This window comes from Dromiciops gliroides, chromosome 1 (genome assembly GCF_019393635.1).
Source record: "Dromiciops gliroides isolate mDroGli1 chromosome 1, mDroGli1.pri, whole genome shotgun sequence".
NCBI lineage: Eukaryota > Metazoa > Chordata > Mammalia > Microbiotheria > Microbiotheriidae > Dromiciops > Dromiciops gliroides.
The window spans coordinates 704686894-704706921 of NC_057861.1; the positions used below are offsets into that span (position 1 = coordinate 704686894).

At 42.9% G+C, this 20028-nt stretch overlaps 1 protein-coding gene across 1 annotated transcript in view; it reads left to right on the plus strand.

Moving 5' to 3' along the window:
* The window catches only part of SLC6A6 (solute carrier family 6 member 6), a 148173-nt gene that overhangs the window by 83172 nt on the left and 44973 nt on the right, over positions 1-20028 (plus strand). Inside the window, exon 5 of the mRNA XM_043975912.1 lies at positions 4114-4345. Within this exon, the coding sequence (XP_043831847.1) occupies positions 4114-4345 (232 nt within the window). The remainder of the gene's footprint in view (positions 1-4113; positions 4346-20028) is intronic.

Sequence of the window (20028 nt, forward strand, 5' to 3'; positions counted from 1 at the left end):
AACTCCCTAAGAAAAAATCCCCAGGGCCAGATGGGTTTACGGGTGAATTTTACCAAACATTTAAAGAACAATTAATTCCAATATTATACAAATTATTTGGAAAAATAGGTGAAGAAGGAGTTCTACCAAATTCGTTTTATGACACAAATATGGTGGTGATACCAAAACCAGGCAAAGCAAAAACAGAGAAAGAAAATTATAGACCAATCTCCCTAATGAATATTGATGCTAAAATCTTAAATAAGATATTAGCAAGGAGATTACAGCAAGTGATCACCAGGATAATACACTACGACCAGGTGGGATTTATACCAGGAATGCAGGGCTGGTTCAACATTAGGAAAACTATTAACATAATCAACCACATCAATAAGAAAACCAACCAAAATCATATGATTATCTCAATAGATGCAGAGAAAGCTTTTGACAAAGTACAGCACCCATTCCTAATAAAAACACTAGAGAGTTTAGGAATAGGGGGAGCTTTCCTTAGAATAATAAACAGTATCTACCTAAAGCCATCAGCAAGTATTATATGCAATGGAGATAAATTAGAGGCCTTCCCAATAAGATCAGGGGTGAAACAGGGATGTCCATTATCACCCCTATTATTTAATATTGTCCTAGAAATGTTAGCTTTAGCAATCAGAGAAGAGAAAGGAATTAAAGGAATTAGAATAGGCAAGGAGGAAACAAAACTATCACTCTTTGCAGATGATATGATGGTATACTTAAGGAATCCTCGAGAATCAAGTCAAAAATTACTTGAAACAATTAACAACTTTAGCAAAGTAGCAGGATATAAAATAAATCCACATAAATCATCAGCATTTCTATACATGACCAACAAAGTCCAGCAGCAAGAGATAGAAAGAGAAATTCCATTTAAAGTAACAGTAGGTAATATAAAATACTTGGGAGTCTACTTGCCAAGACAAACCCAGGAACTCTATGAACACAACTACCAAACACTCTTCACACAAATCAAATCAGATCTAAATAATTGGAAAGATATCAATTGCTCATGGATAGGCAGAGCTAATATAGTAAAAATGACAATACTGCCTAAATTAATTTACTTATTCAGTGCCATACCAATCAGGCTACCTAAAAATTATTTTATACAGCTAGAAAAAATAATAACAAAATTCATCTGGAAAAACAAAAAATCAAGAATATCCAGGGAAATAATGAAAAAAAATTCACAGGAAGGTGGGTTAGCGGTACCAAACCTGGAGCTTTACTATAAAGCGGCAGTCATCAAAACTATCTGGTACTGGCTAAAAAATAGAGTGGTAGATCAATGGAATAGGCTAGGCTCAGGAAATGCAGTAGTAAATGACACTAGTAATGTAGTGTTTGATAAACCCAAAGACTCCAGATTCTGGGATAGGAACTCAGTATTTGACAAAAACTGCTGGGAAAACTGGAAGATAGTATGGCAGAAATTAGGCTTAGACCAACATCTTACACCTTATACTAAAATAAGGTCAAAATGGATACATGATTTAGACATAAGAGGTGATACCATAGGTAAATTAGGAGAGAAAGGAATAGTGTACCTATCAGATCTTTGGAAAGGAGAACAGTTTTTGACCAAACATGAGATATATTGATATATATATGAGTATATATATCAATGCATTTTATAATATACTCATATATATATGAGATATATATATATGAGTATATTATAAAATGAAAAGTGGATGATTTTGATTATATTAAATTAAAAAATTTTTGTACAAACAGAAGCAATGCATCCAAAATTAGAAGGGAGGCAGAAAGCTGGGAAACAATTTTTGAGGCCAGTGCTTCTGATAAAGGCCTCATCTCTAAAATATATAGGGAATTAAATCAAATTTATAAGAATCCAAGTCATTCCCCAATTGAGAAATGGTCAAAGGATATGAACAGGCAGTTTTCTGATGAAGAAACCAAAGCTATCTATTCCCATATGAAAAAATGCTCTAAATCTCTAATGATTAGAGAGATGCAAATTAAAACAACTCTGAGGTACCACCTGACACCTATCAGATTGGCTAAAATGACAAAAAAGGAAGATAATAAATGTTGGAGAGGCTGTGGGAAAATTGGAACACTAATGCATTGTTGGTGGAGCTGTGAGCTGATCCAACCATTCTGGAGAGCAATTTGGAATTATGCCCAAAGGGCGATAAAGCTGTGCATACCCTTTGACCCAGCAATCCCACTTTTAGGTCTTTTGCCCAAAGAAATCATGGAAGGGGGAAAGGGACCCACATGTACAAAAATATTTATAGCGGCTCTTTACGTGGTAGCAAGGAATTGGAAGTTGAGGGGGTGCCCATCAATTGGGGAATGGCTGGACAAGTTGTGGTATATGAATACAATGGAATACTATTGTGCTGTAAGAAATGATGAGCAGGAAGAGTTCAGAGAAACCTGGAGGGTCTTACGTGAGCTGATGATGAGTGAGATGAGCAGAACCAGAAGAACATTGTACACAGTATCATCAACATTGAGTGTTGACCTACTGTGATGGACTATATTCTTCTCACCAATGCAATGGTACAGAAGAGTTCCAGGGAACTCATGATAGAAGAGGATCTCCAAATCCAAGAAAAAAAAAAAGAAAGAAAGAACTGTGGAGTATAGATGCTGATTGAACCATATTATTTCTTTTGTTTTGGGTGCTGTTGTTTTTTTTTTTTTCTATTTTGAGGTTCTGCATCACTGCTCTGATTCTTTCTCTTGTAACAGGATTAATGCAGAAATAGGATTAATGTTATTATGAGTATATATATATGTGTGTGTATATATATATATATCTATATGTATATGTATAGATATATATAGATATAACCTATATCAGATTACCTGCTGTCTAGGGGAGGGGGGAGGGAGGGGAGGGAGGGAGAAAAATCTGAAATTGTAAAGCATGTATAAACAAAAGTTGAGAACTATCTTTACATGTAACGGAAAAAATAAAATATCTCAAAAAAAAAAAAAAAACACACCTGCTTAGGGCAGCTAGGTGGCGCAGTGGATAGAGCACCGGCCCTGGATTCAGGAGGACCTGAGTTCAAATCTAGCCTCAGACATTTGACACTTACAGGCTGTGTGACCCTGGGCAAGTCACTTAACCCCAATTGCCTCACCAAAAAAAAACCCAAAAACAAAAAAAACCCCACACCTGCCTGGCCTTATAGCCTAGAGGAAAAATAGAGCTCAAACTGGCCTGCTTCTCCCTCTAAGTCCTCTGCCACCACAAGAGCAGCTCAGAGAGCCTAAATGAAAGTAACTTGAGTGTGGAAATGACAGGCCTGTTGTCATTGTAATTTCCACATGCAGTTACTTTCATTTAGGCTCTCTGAGCTGCTCTTGTGCTGGCAGAGGACTTGGAGGGAGAAGCAGGCCAGGCTGGATCTCTAGCCTAGATAGGCCTTTTCTTAACTTTCTGATCCAGGTGTTCTCTTTTTACTAATACCTGGTATGCTTTAATAAATGCTTAATGCCCCTAAACTGGCGCTAAAGCTTCTAATTTCTAAGTAACAAATATGTTAGAAACCCCAGATAATTTTCCCCAAACTTGGGACAGAAATAAGGTAACCACATTAAATTTTACATGTCACACTGTTTAAAGAAGAGCACACACATCAGGAATGTACTAAGGGTTGGGAGAGATTTCAATAGTTTGATCCACTTCTGTTACAGGTGAGGAAAATGAGGAGCAGAGAAGACCGCTGACTCCCTTGTGGTCACCTAGGCAGTACTTGTAGGAGATGGAATGTGAACCCCTGTTTTATTTATTATTTCCACTCTATCAGGTAGGGGCTAAGTTAGAACATAGGCTAACCCTGCCATCTGGCATTGGGATCCTCAAATTTGGAGCTGGTAGGCATCCAAGAGACCATCAAGTGTGACCTCTTGACTTGCATTGACTGGTAGGGGCGTGAGGGACCAGACAGGGCCACGAGAAGACTTGGGCAGGTATAGGTAGGAAAGGGCCAGATAATGAAAAGCTTTAAAAGCCAAATGGGAAAGGCCCCAATTGTTCTTGGATGCAATAGGGAGCCACAGCAATTGATTGTTTCCTTGTCTCTCTCTTTCTCTCTCTCACACTCCCCCTAGGAATTGGTTATGCCTCCATTGTGATCGTCTCCCTTCTGAACGTGTACTACATCGTCATCTTGGCATGGGCGGTCTACTACCTGTTTAACTCATTTCAGAAAGATTTGCCCTGGTCCCTCTGCCATCAGAAGTGGAACACCCCAGATTGCTTGGAAGACAACCTGAGAAAGAACAAGACGTTAATGTCCCTCAATAATACAAACTACACTTCACCTGTCACGGAATATTGGGAGTAAGAATCATTTTGGTCTTAAGAATAACTAGATGAAGCAAGGCAGGTGGGAACAAAAACCATCTCTGGTTTCTCTAGAGAGATTCTGGAGAGGGAGAGCCTAAGGTGGGGAGAGCTAGATGCCCTCCATCTGGGGACTGGTTCTAATCCTCATTTGATAGTGCTGTCACCCTTTGCGTAAACTCTCCAAGCCTGGCTGTCCTCATCTATAAAATGGGGATGATATAGGTTGCACCACCTATTTACAGGGTTGTTTTAAGTGGTTTCTTGGTGAATTGTCAAGGCCTCTCTATCCAGGTATGTTTTGTCTTTCCAGAACAGGATGTTTAGAAGCTCTTAAAATGTGTCCCTGTCTGTCAAAGAAGCTAGGCCAAGCCTGCTTAGGAGACACTTAAATTCTCTTTGTAACTTGATGGTTTTGTTGTCTGGTCAGGGGAATGCACTAGGCATACGTGGAGTTTGTCCCAAGAGACAATGCTGCCCAGACAACAAATGGTTTTCTTGGGTGACTGCTTTTACACGGGGTATTAGAGTGGGGCACAGAGAAATACAGGCCAAATCTGCTGCCTTCCCAGAATCTTAGCAGGGGAGATGAGCACCCTTGGATTTTCTCGGAGAGGATCTGGCTTGCTCATTAAATATAGAGTCTCTATGGAATACTGGTTTGGGTTTTTTTTTCTTGTGTGTATTTAAAAAAACAAATAAAACCCAACCACCCTCCAGACCAGGAACAATTTAGTTCTCACTCAGTAATCTGGTCCAAAAACCTTTCTGTGACACACTGTTTAATTTTCTTCTCTTTCTCCTTCTTCTCCTTCTCCTTCTCCTTTCCCTCCTTTCCCTCCTTTTCCTCCCCCTCGTCCCCCTCCTCCCCCTCGTCCTCCTTGTCCCCCTCGTCCTCCTTGTCCTCCTCCTTCTTCTTCTCCTCTCTCTCCTCCTCCTCCTCCCTCCTCCCTTTTTCTAAAATGAGTTGTGTAGGGTAGCTAGGTGGTTCAGTGGATAGAGCACCAGTCCTGGATTCAGGAGGATCTGAGTTCAAATCCAGCCTCAGACACTTGACATTTACTAGCTGTGTGACCCTGGGCTACTCACTTAAACCTCATTGCCCCAGAAAAAAAAAAATGAGGTGTGTAAAATTGGTGCCTTCCACCTGTTTCATAAAAACAAGGGCTTTCCAGAAGCACCCATGTCCATTCCCAGGAAGACATAGCAGAAATGGGATGAAGTCCAGTGGCATCAACAGCACCTTTGATCTCACCCCACCCCACCCCTGCCCCTTTAACGTGGATCCACCTTGGCCTTAGGTCTATCAGGAAATCAAATCCCTCTGAATGTCCAAGACATGGGCTTTATAGGAGAGAGGAACCATTGCAGACCCCTCCCCTTATCACCCATGCTTCCCCCTCACAGCTTCAGGAATAGGCATATTCTTCCTTCCTCCCCCATGCTGTTGTCCTGATGGGCACATGCCTTCCTTCCCTAGCAGTGAGGGTGAGTTGGTAGCTTTGAAGCCAACACCCTGGGGCCAGCACCAGGTGCCTGCCGTAAGTCCACTACAAAGGATGCCAAAAAGCAGATGCAATTATCGGGCTTTTAGAGGGGAACTGTTCTCCGAGGCCTTTCTTTCCCAGGTGAGGAGCGCTGTCTTTTACTGAATAACTCTATTGATGTTCATGTGGCGTCTGGAATCAGGGAGACTCCCAGAAGCCCGTAGCAGGCCTCTTACCAGGGATTGCTCTCCCTCTCATGGGAGCACAGCCAAGTCTCCTGATGCCTTTATCAGTGGCCCTGGCCCTGGTCCTGTCCCTGGCCCAGGCACTCAGGAGCACTGACGCCTTTGGGGGCTAATGAGAGGGACATTGCAGATGGAATGGGTGGAATGAATTACTTGCATTGGAATTCATCCTCCATTTTGTTTGATAAATATCATTGTCAGCACTGTTCTTCTGGGGAGGGGGGAGGGGGGAGGGGGGAGGGAGAAGGGAGAAGGGAGAAGGGTACCATTAAGGAGAAAGATTTAGGAATAAGCTGATTTAAAAAGTGTTTGCATCCCAAGCCAAACTATAACCTATAAGAAACATTCCAAATGGTGGCTGGTTTTTATTTCTCCTTTGGAACTTTCAAGAGGCTAGTTCATATATATTTAAATATATATCATATATGTAAAATATTATATATTTTATCTATATATCATATATGTAAAATATATTTTATCTATATACCATATATGTAAAACATTGTATATTTTATCTATAAATGTTTACATATTAATATATATTTTATCTATATGTGTCTACATATTAATATTTTGTATATATATATATATTTCTCCTTGGTCCAACATTTTTTTATGTGCCTAGAGAATAGAGATTTTTCATAGAAATGTTGACAATCAATTCTTTTCACTTGAATGGGGTTGGGTGGCCTCACCCCTTCCCTTTCTTATAAACACATCAGTTCGGGTCTGGCAAATGCCTCAATAACCTGAGATGGGAACCACACCCAGGAAGCTGGCACAGACGGATAGTGCCTGCCCAACTGGGGCAAGGGGCCAAAGGCAATTTTCTTCTACCTTTTGTTGAATTCTTGAAAGAATTTGGCCTCCCCCTCCCCCCTACATCTCCTTATAGTTGGGGGGAGGGGTCATCTGTTTTAAGCTACAGTCAGCTCATGATTTCAAACCCTATTACCTGTTTAGTGGCTTAAACCAGCTCCTTGGCTTTCTCCTCATTTATTGCTTGTCTTTGGAGCCTCTTAGTTCTCCCAGGCAGCGCAATCCCTCTTCTCTCCCCTGGCCTCTCCCTTCCAAAGATGAAGAAAGCCATTGACCCAGTTATGCTTCTTTTGGCCACTTGGATTCAACTCTGATCTGGTTTGATAGGAATGAGGCTGGAATAATCGAGCCGAGACTCACTATGTAACTCTTTTATTCCTTATAGTCACAGATGAACTCAGCTCATTTACTCTTGTGGGCCTTGCCTTCCTGGGTTCCCACCAAAGGTCCCTACTCTCCCACTCTTAACAAGGGAGGCATTAGATACTGGATAGTCTTGGGAAACATTCTCCGAAGCTCTTCTAAGATCCAGATGGACACAGTAGGTTCAGAAACTACCTCCCCTCCTCCCCTTACTTGCTGTGTTCTTCTGGCCAATTAGGAATAACCGCAGTGCTCAATTCTCACCCAGTTGGGCCCTTAATCCCCACTTGAATTCCAGGGCAACTACTTGAGACAGCTTGAGTGTCCCTCTGAATTGTATATATAAATATAAGCCAAAGGCTGGACAAAGAATGGTGTCCATGCAAGAGAAATCCTGCAAATGTTAGATTTGGAAAAGGCTGACTTATGTCAGAGCTCAAGCCAATTCCAAGATGAACTGACTATACTGTAGAATGAGCTGAAGATTAACTCAACAGCTTCTAATGGGTCAATTCAAGTATTTGTTGCCCATTTATCCTGTACCCAGCCCTGTGTTAGCTGTTGCAGGGGGGCAAGATAGGGGGGAATTTAGAGAAGGAAGAGACCTTAGTGATCATTTTATCACCTCTCCCCCACTGTCCTCTGTCCATGTTCTAATGGAGGAAACCGAGGTCCAGAAAGAATAAGTGATTTGGCCAAAAGTTGAATAAATAACCAGAAAATAGTGTTCAGATCAGGTCTTTGACTCCAGTACTCCCTATACCCCAAACCATACTGTCTCCCCTTGTCCTCAGGGAATTTAAATTCTTATTTGCCAAGCTAGCTCCATGTATATGAAACAGATGACTCTAAAGTAATACCTGATTACTTGTGAAATGCTGCCAAGAAAGGCTATGGTTTCAGAAGAGAGAGACATAGTGAGGCTTAAATATGCAGAAAAGGGAGAGATCAGCCTAGGATGGAAGGGCCAGGGATGACTCTGCAGGGATTTGAGGAATGAGTAGGTTTCATGAGACCACTCAATCACAAATTTAGCACTAGAAGATACTGTTGAGTCCACCAAGTGAGTCCAAAGCCCTCCTTTTTACTCCATAGGTGACCTAAGGTCAAGAAGGGATGAGTGACTTGTCCAAGGCTGTAGAGGTAGTGAGAGGTAGATTCATGATTTGAACCCAATTGCCCTGGCTCCGCATCTAGCAGGTGGAGCGGAATAGCAAGGGCATTTCAAGGAAGGGAAGCAAGTTGATCCCAGTTGGAGGTTAGGGTGTTAATGGGATGGCATTCCACACTGGATTTTCCAATGTGTCATTACAGGAGTCAACAAGTCAAGTCATACATTCCTTCTTTTGATTGCTTTTGTGAGAGATTTAGAAGATCTCTCATGGGAAAAAGGGACTCAAGTCCTGAGGCCTGGGCAACTGCTATTGTCCACCCGAAGTGCCCTTTCCCTAAGAAGAGTCAGTTTGGAGAATTGAGAGACAGAAAGGGAAGGGTGTGTGGGCCTACTGCTTCCCACTCCACCTATTCCCTGGGGTTTCCAGAAATAAGGGAAGTCCTTCGCTGATCCTTGAGATTCACTTCCATCCTCACCCCGACCCATCCACTGCCCACCCCCCACAGACACTGGAAGACGAGCCCTCCCCTGCTGGTCACTGGGAACATTTTAGAACTTCTCAAACCCTGCAGAACAACTGAAATGATTTACTAGAAAACTCTCCATTCCTCTTCAGTGTTAAAAAGCCAACCATAAATGACCCAGCAGACTAATATTGCATGCCATAAATCTAAGCCTGAGATCTTTATCCCTTGGACCTTTCTGGCATAAGCTGTAGGCCTGCCTTCTCACACTCCGAAATGTCTTTTACCCAAGGAGAGTTGGTGAAAGTCTCTGGAGAGGTCCCCCAAGGTCATGGCCAAGTCTTTCTCTGCAGACACCTTCTCCTGGCCCTGCTTCTGCTACTGAACACCCCACAAACCTAGTAGCCTTGACTAAGGATCACACTGGGAAGATCATAAAAGGTAGTCCACCATGGGGCCATAGCTGTAACCCAAGTCCTTCTCCCATTGTCATTTTATTCCTAGCATTCATCCTTTGTGGGCATCAATAGTCTTACTGGACTTGGATTTGTTTATACTACAGAAATATGACAATCTCTTCTTGCCACTTTCCTCATCTTACCTCCTTGTCAAGTCCAAAAAGGGTTAGGAGAGGCAAGCAATAGAGTTGTCCTGCTCCTCTGCCAACTTTTAGCCCACTTGGCTACTGGAGGATAAAGTGGAGTAGCCCTTCTGTCTTGAGCAAGGCTTCACAATCATAGCTGAGTAAAAGATCAAATGGACTGGTATGATTTGGCAAATTTGGATGGACCTCAAGAAAATCCTTAGCTTCCCAGTCAGCTCAGCCCCCAAACTGTTGGTGTCTGGACTTTTCTCCATGGAATTTTTGGGGGACCTTAGAAAGAAGTTCAAAGGTCATCAAGTCCAACTTCCCTCAGAGTTGGAATTGACCCTGCAGCATTCTTCACTGGTGGTCTTCTAGCCTCTGCTTAAATGCTGCCAATGATGAGAAATGAGGAAAAGGCCTAAGCTTTGCTTTGGCCATTGATGGGGTTTCTATTATCATTTGATTAGGAGTGCAAACCTAGGAAGAATCATTCAGGAGAGTCCCCGCAGATTTCAGATTGGGAAATGAGTTCCATGGATGACAAGCCACTTAAAGTCACACAGCCAGGGACTGAACCCAGGTCCTCTGACTCTAAATAGTATTTTTTCCTTCTGTATTGTTGGTTCTCAACTTTGTGTGTATGTTTATGTGGATGTTTGTGTGATGACATAAAAAGAAAAGTAGCCAGCTAGGTAGTGCAGTGGATAGAGTGCCAGCCCTGGGTCAGGAGGACCTGAGTTCAAATGTGGCTTCAGACACTTACTAACTGTGTGGGCCTAGGCAAATGACCAGCTGTGTGAACCTGGACAAGTCACATAACCCTGCTTGCCTTAGTTCCTTATCCATAAAAACGAGCTGGAGAAGGAAATGGCAAACCACCCCAGTGTCTTTGCCAAGAGAACCCCAAATGGGATCACAAAGAGTAGGACACACCTGAGACAACTCAACAAATTAAAAAAAAAAATCTCAGAATTCATGTGATAGTATTTATTTTTATAGTAAACTTTGATTTAGGGGGAAAATATATGACAGAAGGCTTCTATGCATTCAATATTGTAATTACATGGCTCCCTATTTTATAAACAATTGTATCTAGGTAGAGTTGAAAAATAATCATTATGGAGAGATTCTTGTAGCTCTGGAAAGCTGTTTTTGTCATTTCCCAAGAATTCACATTGGATTGGAGGATGTCCTTGTGGTCCCTGCACTGTTTCCATCTTTTCTTATTTGTTGCTCTCAGGTGACGCTTGTGGTCACAGTTCTCAGAGAGTGTGCTTTGTTAACTTGTGCCCTCGCCTCCTCCGCCTTGGAGGCGATGAACCTAGAGAGGGTCAGGAGACCCAGAGAAGCTTGCCAAGGACAACCAAAGGTACAGGCTGGAAGCCACCACCTTTGTGTATTGGAGCACTTTCAGGCTTCCAGAGACACCAGGTGCCTTCAGCAAACAGTGCTCAGGGACACCAGCCCCTGTGAAGTTTCCTGTTGATGGCAGCAGAACCTTTAACTGCAATGCCAATAACAACTAAGTCTCAGGGAGCGAGCTGCCAACAGAAAGGGTCAGACAACCTGCCTTTGGTGTCTCATCTGACAGACATCTGCTTGGGAAAAAAAAATTTCTCCCCAGTGTCCTCCTGCAGCAAGGTACTGAGTTAGGGGCTAAGTGCCCGTAACCCACAACCCTCCTGGCTGCTTGGGACTGAACTCCCAGCAGGCCTTGTCTGAACATATCCAAGAATGCCTGTCACACACTTGCTGGAGCTCTCTTGTTCCTCTTCTGATGGGGGCAAGCTGTCTTTAAAGACAAGCAGGAGGGTTAGGACACTATTTCTGACAGTGGCCAGCCTCCATGGGAGGCTGTCCTGCCGTTCCCTTATTGGCCTTCCTGGGTGGCCAGCACTTCACACATCTCTCTCATCAGGAAGGAGGGAGGAAGGCTTCTCTTTCTCACATGATCCACTGAAAAGGGACACTCTGTGTTAGTTGCTCAACCCTGTTTTCTCATGTTTACATCAAGGATCCTCCTGCTATTATGGGATCAGGGCTGCTGGGCCCCCCTGGCCTGGCATGAGCTCCACTCCACCAAAGCTCCAGCCAGCCTGGGAACCCAAGTCAACACTACTCCAGCCAAGTCTGAGCTCCTCTCTGATGTTAGCTCGGAGAGGAGACCTGGGTTTGGGGGTCCGGAAATCTGGCCTCATTCCTCCCTCTCTCTCAAGTTGTCTAACAGTGAGGGCTGTCCTTGGACCTCCATTGCCTCTGTAAATTGGGGACAAAAATATTAGCACTCTTGAGCTCCCAAGGGTGAGCAAAGTAGCTTGTGAAACTGTAGTTATGTGACCGAAAGAGAGTGTGACTGGACCTGTGATTCACTGGTCTAGGGACTTCCCAGGTGAGGAAACTCCTTTCACCATTGACCCCAACACTTTGCCAGGGTCCCACTGCCAATACATGTCAAAGATAGGACCTGGCTTGGAAGTCAGCTCAACATCACATCACAACACGGAACATATAATACAACATAAGCAGTGGCTGGCTTATTGTTGTCATCTTTCAGTCATTCAGTCATGTCTGACCCTTGCTGATCCTGTGGACCATAGCAGTTTTCTTGGCATACAGAAGGTGCTTAATAAATGCCTGTCGATTATAGTCAAGTGCACATTAAGACCATGAAAATGATTATTGACCAGTTATTGAGAGGCACCTTAGCAGAGCTTCAGACCCACTGGGTCAGGTGATCTGGGTTCCAAAACTGGCACTGCTGCTTACAAACTGTGTTAGCCAACCCCCTCAATCTTTCTGAGCTTCAGTTCCCTCATCTGAACATGGGGTGATCATAATTAAGCTCCTTCTCCTCTATCCCCAAAAGTAATTGAGCCCTCTATAAATGGGCATTGTTAGAATTGGCAAGTTGACACATGACTGTAGCTTCATGGGAAAATAGAGAAATCTTAGTTAAGAGAATAATTTATTCACACTTGCCTGAAAATAGTGGTGAAGCATGGCTGCCATCCTGCTTTTTTTCTTTGTGAGATTTGACAGTAGCTCTGCTACCCTGATTAGTACAGCCCCTTTGAGGAAGGGGTGCTGGGGAGTAGCTATATCCAACAGAGAGGATCCCCCCTTCTCTAAGGGAAATCAGCACTTCCCAAAGAAATAATCCCCCACATCATTTGCATATTCTTTGGGGAGGCCCTCTTCCCCAGTTCTCACCTTGAAACCATCAATATTCTGATGCCCAGGGCCTACAAGGTAGCAGTTCCCATCTGATTTTATAATTCAGCCCCCAAAGCCACACCTACTGTGTGAAGCCTGCTTCTCCCTAATCCTGTTTAATCCCATCCTTAAAGCCACTGGAACTCTCAGAATGTTGGAATTCATGGGTACTTTAAGGGATAATCTAGTCCAGCCCTAGAGGTTGGAATCTGAGATCCAAAGAAGGGAAATAACTTGGTCAAGGTCACACGGCCAGGGGACAGAGCTGGCCCCCAGGCAAGGATTTCTGACCCCTTTCCCTTCTCTCCAAAAGGCCTCCTTTGGAGTCGATGACCACATCTAAGCTAACTGGGTACCCTTCCTTATGCTCAGGGTTGCCTGTGCATCCCCCTCCCATCCACCCCCACCCCTCCAAGGAACTGACTTTGAAATACCTGCAGCTCATGAGTCCTTTATCCCAAGATCTTTCCACAAGCCACTGGGGAGAGACGTGCACATATAATTAGGCTAGCTTTATTAGAATCAAAGGAGTGAGTCATATTTGCAAACGGCTCTTATTATACTCAATCTTCCCTTGCAGCTGTTGGGAGGCCGAGCCAATTGTTGGATACTTTAGGAAGGGGGGGGAGGGCGGGCGGAGTGGGGAGGAAACATTGTATAGACTTACTGCCTTGAGGTCGGGGTGTGTATTTTCCAATTGTTACCTCTGCTATTCTCCAGGGGAGCTCAGGCTCCATTATGTGGCTGGATTGGGGTCAAAAGGAAACGATTTGACCCATACTTGGAACTTACTTACATTGTTGAGTGCTCGCTGGACGGCAGCTGAGCCATTCGACTAAAAACAGACATTCAAACTATTCCAGGATCCACCCTGGGATGAATCATTACTATTCTTGGACAAGAAAACAGCTAAGTCCTCAGCCCCTTGTCTAGGGCAGGCAGGAGTCCGGGATGCTTTCTCGCCTCTCTTTCTATAGCTAAGGAGGAAGGCTGGTGATTCTTAGAACATTGCATCTGGTACCTGTGCCTTGAGCAGAGCAAAGACCACCCTCTCCACCCCCATGTAGAGAACTGGGCCACTATGTAAACTTCCACAAGCCCAGTAGACTTAAACTAGAAACTCCTTGAGGCCAGGGGGTTAATATTGTGTTTTTTCAAAAATTTGCAATCTCAGCATCTATTGTGGTATCTTAGGAGGAAACCAAGGAGACTTTGTGATAGAAGGGGATGGTCACTGATTCTGCAATCAGGGTACCTAAGTAAGGTTCAGACCCTGCCTTTGACCTTGGGAAAATCACCTGATCTCCTTCAGGCCTTAGTTTCTTCATCTGTTAAATGGGAGGATTGCATTAGATGGCCCCAAATGTCCCTTCCCTCATCTGAAATCTGGGATTGTGAGATCTCTCAGGGTTCCTTATGGCTCTGGAGACCCAATTTCCTATAAATGTTATCTGCTGCCATTGGGTGACCCCAAAGATCTATCCCAACTTTAGGATTCTATGACTCTCTCAGCGGACAAGAGGCCTTGTTCTTTTCTTGAAAAGGTCAGGTGTCCTGCCTCCCATCCTGGATCCTGTAGATTACAGGACTGTTTTTTCAGAAACATGTAACATTGGGTCAGTCAATGCTAAGCTCAGTCCTTATTCAGCTAGCCTTTTTTCAAGCACCTACTGTGAGCTCAGTACGGTGTTAGGAACTGTGGGTGGTGGTGGTGGGGAAAACAAGAAATAGGAGACATGGTCTCCTTGGAAGGAGATGACTATAAGTTTTGGATGTTGTCTTTCAGAAGAATGGGGGATGTGGGAGATTCCCCTGCATTCCATTGTAGATAAGAGTATATCAAATGAGAAGCTTCTGGCTAAAGAATTTTGAGTTCTCTTAAGGAAGGGGGCCTTCTGGAAATCCCTAAGGTCACTGTAATGCTCATGAGAATGTCTAATAAAGCCTCAGTAGCTTGAAATGGAAATTGGCTTTATTACCATTTTTTAAAAAGTGCTTTTTCTCCCTAACAAGCACCACTTTGCTTTCCTTTGAAGGATGGATTGAATGGTACATCAATTTTGGTTTAAGGGACTGCCCAGTCCAATACTGCATATACAGCAGCAGAATGAATATCTGGCCCACTCTCAGACCTGGATTCTCTTTATCAAAGCCAATGGCCCCAAAGCACCGAATCAAGAAAATGACTTAGTTGGCAGTGAGCAGAGGATCACAGAGAGGAAGGAGAGAGAAAGTGGGTCATATCTGAGACTCTTTCAGCCGTCACACTGGAAACCCCAATTCTAGTTTTGGCTTTGGCACCAACGGTGTGACTGTGGCTAAGTCCCTTCCTTCCTCTGGGCCCCACTGGTCTCCTTTATAGTGAGAGGGTTGAGGGAGATAGCGATCTATGATCCTACCATCTCTCAAGTCCCCTCTAGTACTAACATTCTGGGATCATTGCTGATGCAGATTGTTTATTTCCAGGAAAAGGTGCAGGCATGACTCCTGATATTCATGACTGCAGGCATGACTACATTGAAAAATGGTGAACTAGACCCAATATTCTGTGCAGAAGTTTGAAAAGTCCAACTTCACTAACCCATCTTCACAACTCTACTCAGAGCTTGCTATATATTCCATTACCCAGAAGTCAAGGTACCCCAGCTGCCTCTGGGTTGATGTGTTCTGCTCTCTACCATAGGTTTCTGTGAAATGGCTGCTGCCCCACCCCGAGAATCAATAGTATTTCTGTGTCTCATGTGACATGTGCTATTTGAAGAATTGGGGTAAATGGCAGCTGCTCTGGGTTATTCCGGCCAACCATTTTTAAAATGCACTGTGCAGGTCCCCTGGGTAGAAAGGAAGGGACCTTTGAGGTTTTTGTTTGTGTTCACTGTTGTGGTCAGCCCTCCTCAGTGGAGGGGGTGTTACCCAAGGGGGATTTCTCACTTTCTTCTAGGTGAATTCTTAGGAAGACAGTTTAGTGTCACAGAAAGATCACTGAATGTGAAGACAGTTGCCTGACTTTGAACCCAAGCTCTGCTATGTCCTTCCCATGTGACTCTTGGCTAAACCAACTATTCAAAAACCACAGTTTCCTCTTCAGTTAAATGAAGAGATTGGACTAGAATTTTAGATGCCTTTAATGGCTCCTTCCAGTTCTAAATCCTATGAAACTATAAATTATTTCTGGCTTTGGGCCTCAAGACCAACACATGGGTTACTGGAGGAGGAACTTTAATGTCCTTTTCAATTCTTAAATATTGTCTACCAGTATCAGGGTCTGACCAAGGGAGAGGCTCTTTTATTTATTCATTCATTCATTTATTCATTTATTCATTTATCTGTTCATTCATTTGTTTATTTTTATAAAAAGACTCCCTTTCATTCACAGAGCACTTTCTAACTTCAAAACTCTATTACATCTCTTATCTTGGTTTATCTTAAGAATAAACTCTACCCGCCCCCACCCCTAGAAAAGAGGTGGTTCTACATCAATATTGCCATTTCACAGATGAGAAGACTGAGGCTTAGTTGGCTAACTTGCCAACAACCTCAGAGTGCATTGACCTGTACTGCTTTTTAGGTGGGTTGCAACTTGTGTATACATTTGGGGATTTGGAAAAACTAGTCTTGGGGGTGGCCTTCATGTAAGGGCTGCGTGCCAGGAAGAGGTGTGTAAAGAATTAATTTTTATCCAATTAAAAATTGGTCCCCACAGGTGATATGATGAGTAGAAGGTAGGCCAGGTTTGGAGTTCCAGTACCTGGATCCTAATTCTAGCCCACTATTTATTTACCTGTGGGATCCTGGATAAGCTGCTCCCTTCCCTTCTTTGAGCATCTCCATTGTAAAAAAGAGGCCATCAGAACGGGTGACCTGCAAAGCCCTGTGCTGACTTCTTCAATTCAGTTTAATTCAGGTGCTGTTTTAGGTGCTGAAGATAGAAAATGAAAACAGCTCCAACCTTAATGAACTTACTTTCCTACTTGGCATAGGACAATACATACTTTGGGATTAGCAAAGGTTTCATGAAGGAGGGAATGCTTGAACTATACCCCAAATGGAACTAGAACTTCTAGGAAGCCAAGATGAAAGGGAGAGGGGCAGCTAGGTGGCACAGTGGATAGAGCACTGGTCCTGGATTCAGGAGGACCTGAGTTCAAATCCGGCCTCAGACACTTTACACACTTACTAGCTGTGTGACCCTGGGCAAGTCACTTAACCCCAATTACCTCACCAAAAAAAAAAAAAAAAGATGAAAGGGAGAACATTCAAAAAGGGTGAGGGGTAGACTGCTTTTTAAATTAAATTAAATTTTTATATTTTATTTTATTTTAAAATTATGGAATAAAACACATATTTCTGTATCCTAGTACATTATGTACAATTTGCTATTCCTTTTAAATACATAATAAAGTTATGTAAATGTCTCCCCCCCTTTTTTCTTTTCTAAAGCCTTTATATGGCTATGTAAATAATCCTTTGGCTACCCTGTACTTTCATTAGTTATCCCTGAGAATCTGAATAAAACCAAATAGGAAAAGAAGGCCTAGCCAACCATGGCACTGTTTGGGTCCCTTCCAACTCTTAAGGATTGGGACTTCCCATCATAGTGGTAATAGGATAATATTGGAAACAATGATGATGGTGACTTACTCCCTTGGGGTCTTGGTAATTAGGCAGGGAGGGGAATACAGGACACTTGGAGATTTCATGGACCAAATGGCATCTAGCCAGTTGTTCCCTACTCAAGTGATGAGCCAAGCCATCACTGATCACTTTAGCAATGTAATATTAACTATATCTGGAAAGTGCCCGCCTCTCTAAGAAGCTTATTCTAAAATTCCATCCTGGACTTGTTTAAGAGTGAAGAGCACTGTGCTGGAATCCCTGAATTCTAGCAATGGGAGTTATAGAATCTCCAAACCAGAAGGGACCTCAGAGGCCAGCTGGCCCTGTCTGTGCTTGACTGAGAATTTCTATGCCATCACTGATGGGTGATCATTTGTCACCTGTGCCTGAAGAGCTATAGTGGGGTGGAAGCTCCCAGTTCTCAGGGCAGGCCATTCTACTTTGGACAGCTCCAATAACCAGTAAGTTTCCCCTTGACATTTAGCCTAAAGTTTGTCTCCTTTTAGTTTCCAACCATTACCCCCGGTTCTGCCAAGCAGAACAAATCCCGTTATTCTTCCAAGGCTAGACCTTCAGATACTTGAAGAGGGCGATTAAGTCTGCTATTATGACCTCCAAAGTCGTCTCCAGGCTATGTCCTTCGTCTGGTCCACAATCATTTGTTCTAGAAGTCAAGTCCTCCTCCATCCTAGTTAACTTCATCTGGACACTCTAGTTTACCAATGTCTTTCCTAAAATATGAGACCCAGAACTGAAAGTGGCACTCCCTGTTTGGTCTGGATGTCTCAAAATAAAGGACCTAGACCTGAAAACAGTACCCTCTGTGTGGTCTCATGAGGGCAGCAAACGATAGAACTGTCTCTTCCCTAATATTGCATTAGGATTTGGGAGTTGTTATATCACTGTGTACTTGCTGAATTTGTGTTCCACGAACACCTCCTGCTCTTTTTCAGACCAACTGCTGTCAAGCCGTATTTCCTTCATCTACAGTGTGTCTGACTTTAATTTAAACATTTATTCTTTTTTAATTTCATCTGATTTGAATTGCCCCCGTGTCCTAGTTCTCCAAGGTTGGAAGTATATCAGCCACCCCCATCTCTGCTCCTGATATTGATAAGCACAGAAACTTTAACCTGCTCTTCTTCTCCACTGGCTGGGTTTACCCCTCTTTTGTTGTTGTTGTTTAGTCATTTTCAGTTGTGTCCACCTATTCTTGATCCCATTTGGGGTTTTCTTGGCAAAGATACTTGGGTGGTTTCCCATTTCCTTCTCCAGTTCATTTTGCAGATAAGGAAACTGAGGAAAACAAGGTTAGGTGACTTGTCCAGGGTCACACAGCTAGTAAGTGTCTGAGGCCAGATTTGAATTTGGGAAGATGAGTCTTCTTGCCTCTAGGCCCAGCACTCTATCCATTGTACCACGTAGCTGCCCCATCCTGAGGAGGCCAGCTAAACTGGTGGTCCTCTCCTGGGGAGCTGGGGTATGGGTGGAGCTCACCATAGTGATGCTAGATTTTTAATATAGATACAGGTCAGATTTAGCCATACTACAGCTCTGAACTCTGGAACTCAAGGGATCCACCCATTTCACTTCCCCAGAAGTGCAGCCTGCAATATATTTTGCATCCTGTCATCCAGTGCATTAGCTATCTATATACCTCACTTTATTGCCCTTCACTTTATTGTACTTTGAAGATAATACTTTTTTTTTTTTTTTACAAATTGAAGGTTTGTGGCAACCCTGCATCTAGCAAGTCTGTTGGTGCCATTTTTCCAACAGCATTTGATTACATCGTGACTCTGTGTCACACTTTGGTCATTCTTGCAATAGTCCAATTTTTTCATTATTATTATTATGGTGATCTGTGATCAGTGATCTTTAATATTGCTATTGTAAATTGTTTTGAGGTGCTATGAATGGCATTCATATAAGACAGTGAACTTAATTGATAAATATTGTCTGTGTTCTGATTCCTCCACTGATGGGCTCTTCCCCATCTCTCTCCCTCTCCTCAGGCCTCTCTATTCCCTTAGATACAATGTTGAAATTAGGCCAGTTAATAACCCTACAATGGCCTCTTTAAGTATTCAAGTGAAAGGAAGAGCCATACATCTATCTCTTATTTTAAATCAAAAGCTAGAAATGATTAAGCCCAGTGAGGAAGCCATGTCAAAAGCTGGGACAGGCCAAAAGCTAGACCTTTTGTGAAGAACAGTTAGCCAAGTTGTTGTGAATGCAAAGGAAAGTTCTTGAAGGAGATTAAAAATTCACTTTTAGTAGTAAAGTGTTTTTAATTAAGGTATGCGTGTTTTCTTTAGCTATAATATTATTGCACACAGACTACAGTATAGTGCAAACAATATTTATATATACTGGGAAACCAAAAAATTCATGTAACTCATTGATATTTGTTTTACTATGCTGGCCTAGAATATTTTCAAGGTATGCCTGTAATTTGCAAAGCATGTTAATTGCCCCTTTTTCCAAGTCATCACTAAAAATGTGAACCAGCCAAGGGCCAAGCACGTGTCCCTGGGCCGTAACACTAGAGAGACCTCTATGCTTCTTGGGTCTGGTTCTGCAATCAATACTTCTACTGAGTCCACATTGCTCTGTTTTTCCCACAAGAATGGCTGTAGAGACTTGACCAAAAGCTTTGTTAAAATGTTATTCCAACTGTCTACCATAGTCTACTGATCTATCAGTCAAACAACTGTCAAAAAATAGATAAGAATGAAGTGACATGACATATTTGGGGCCATACCCTGTTCA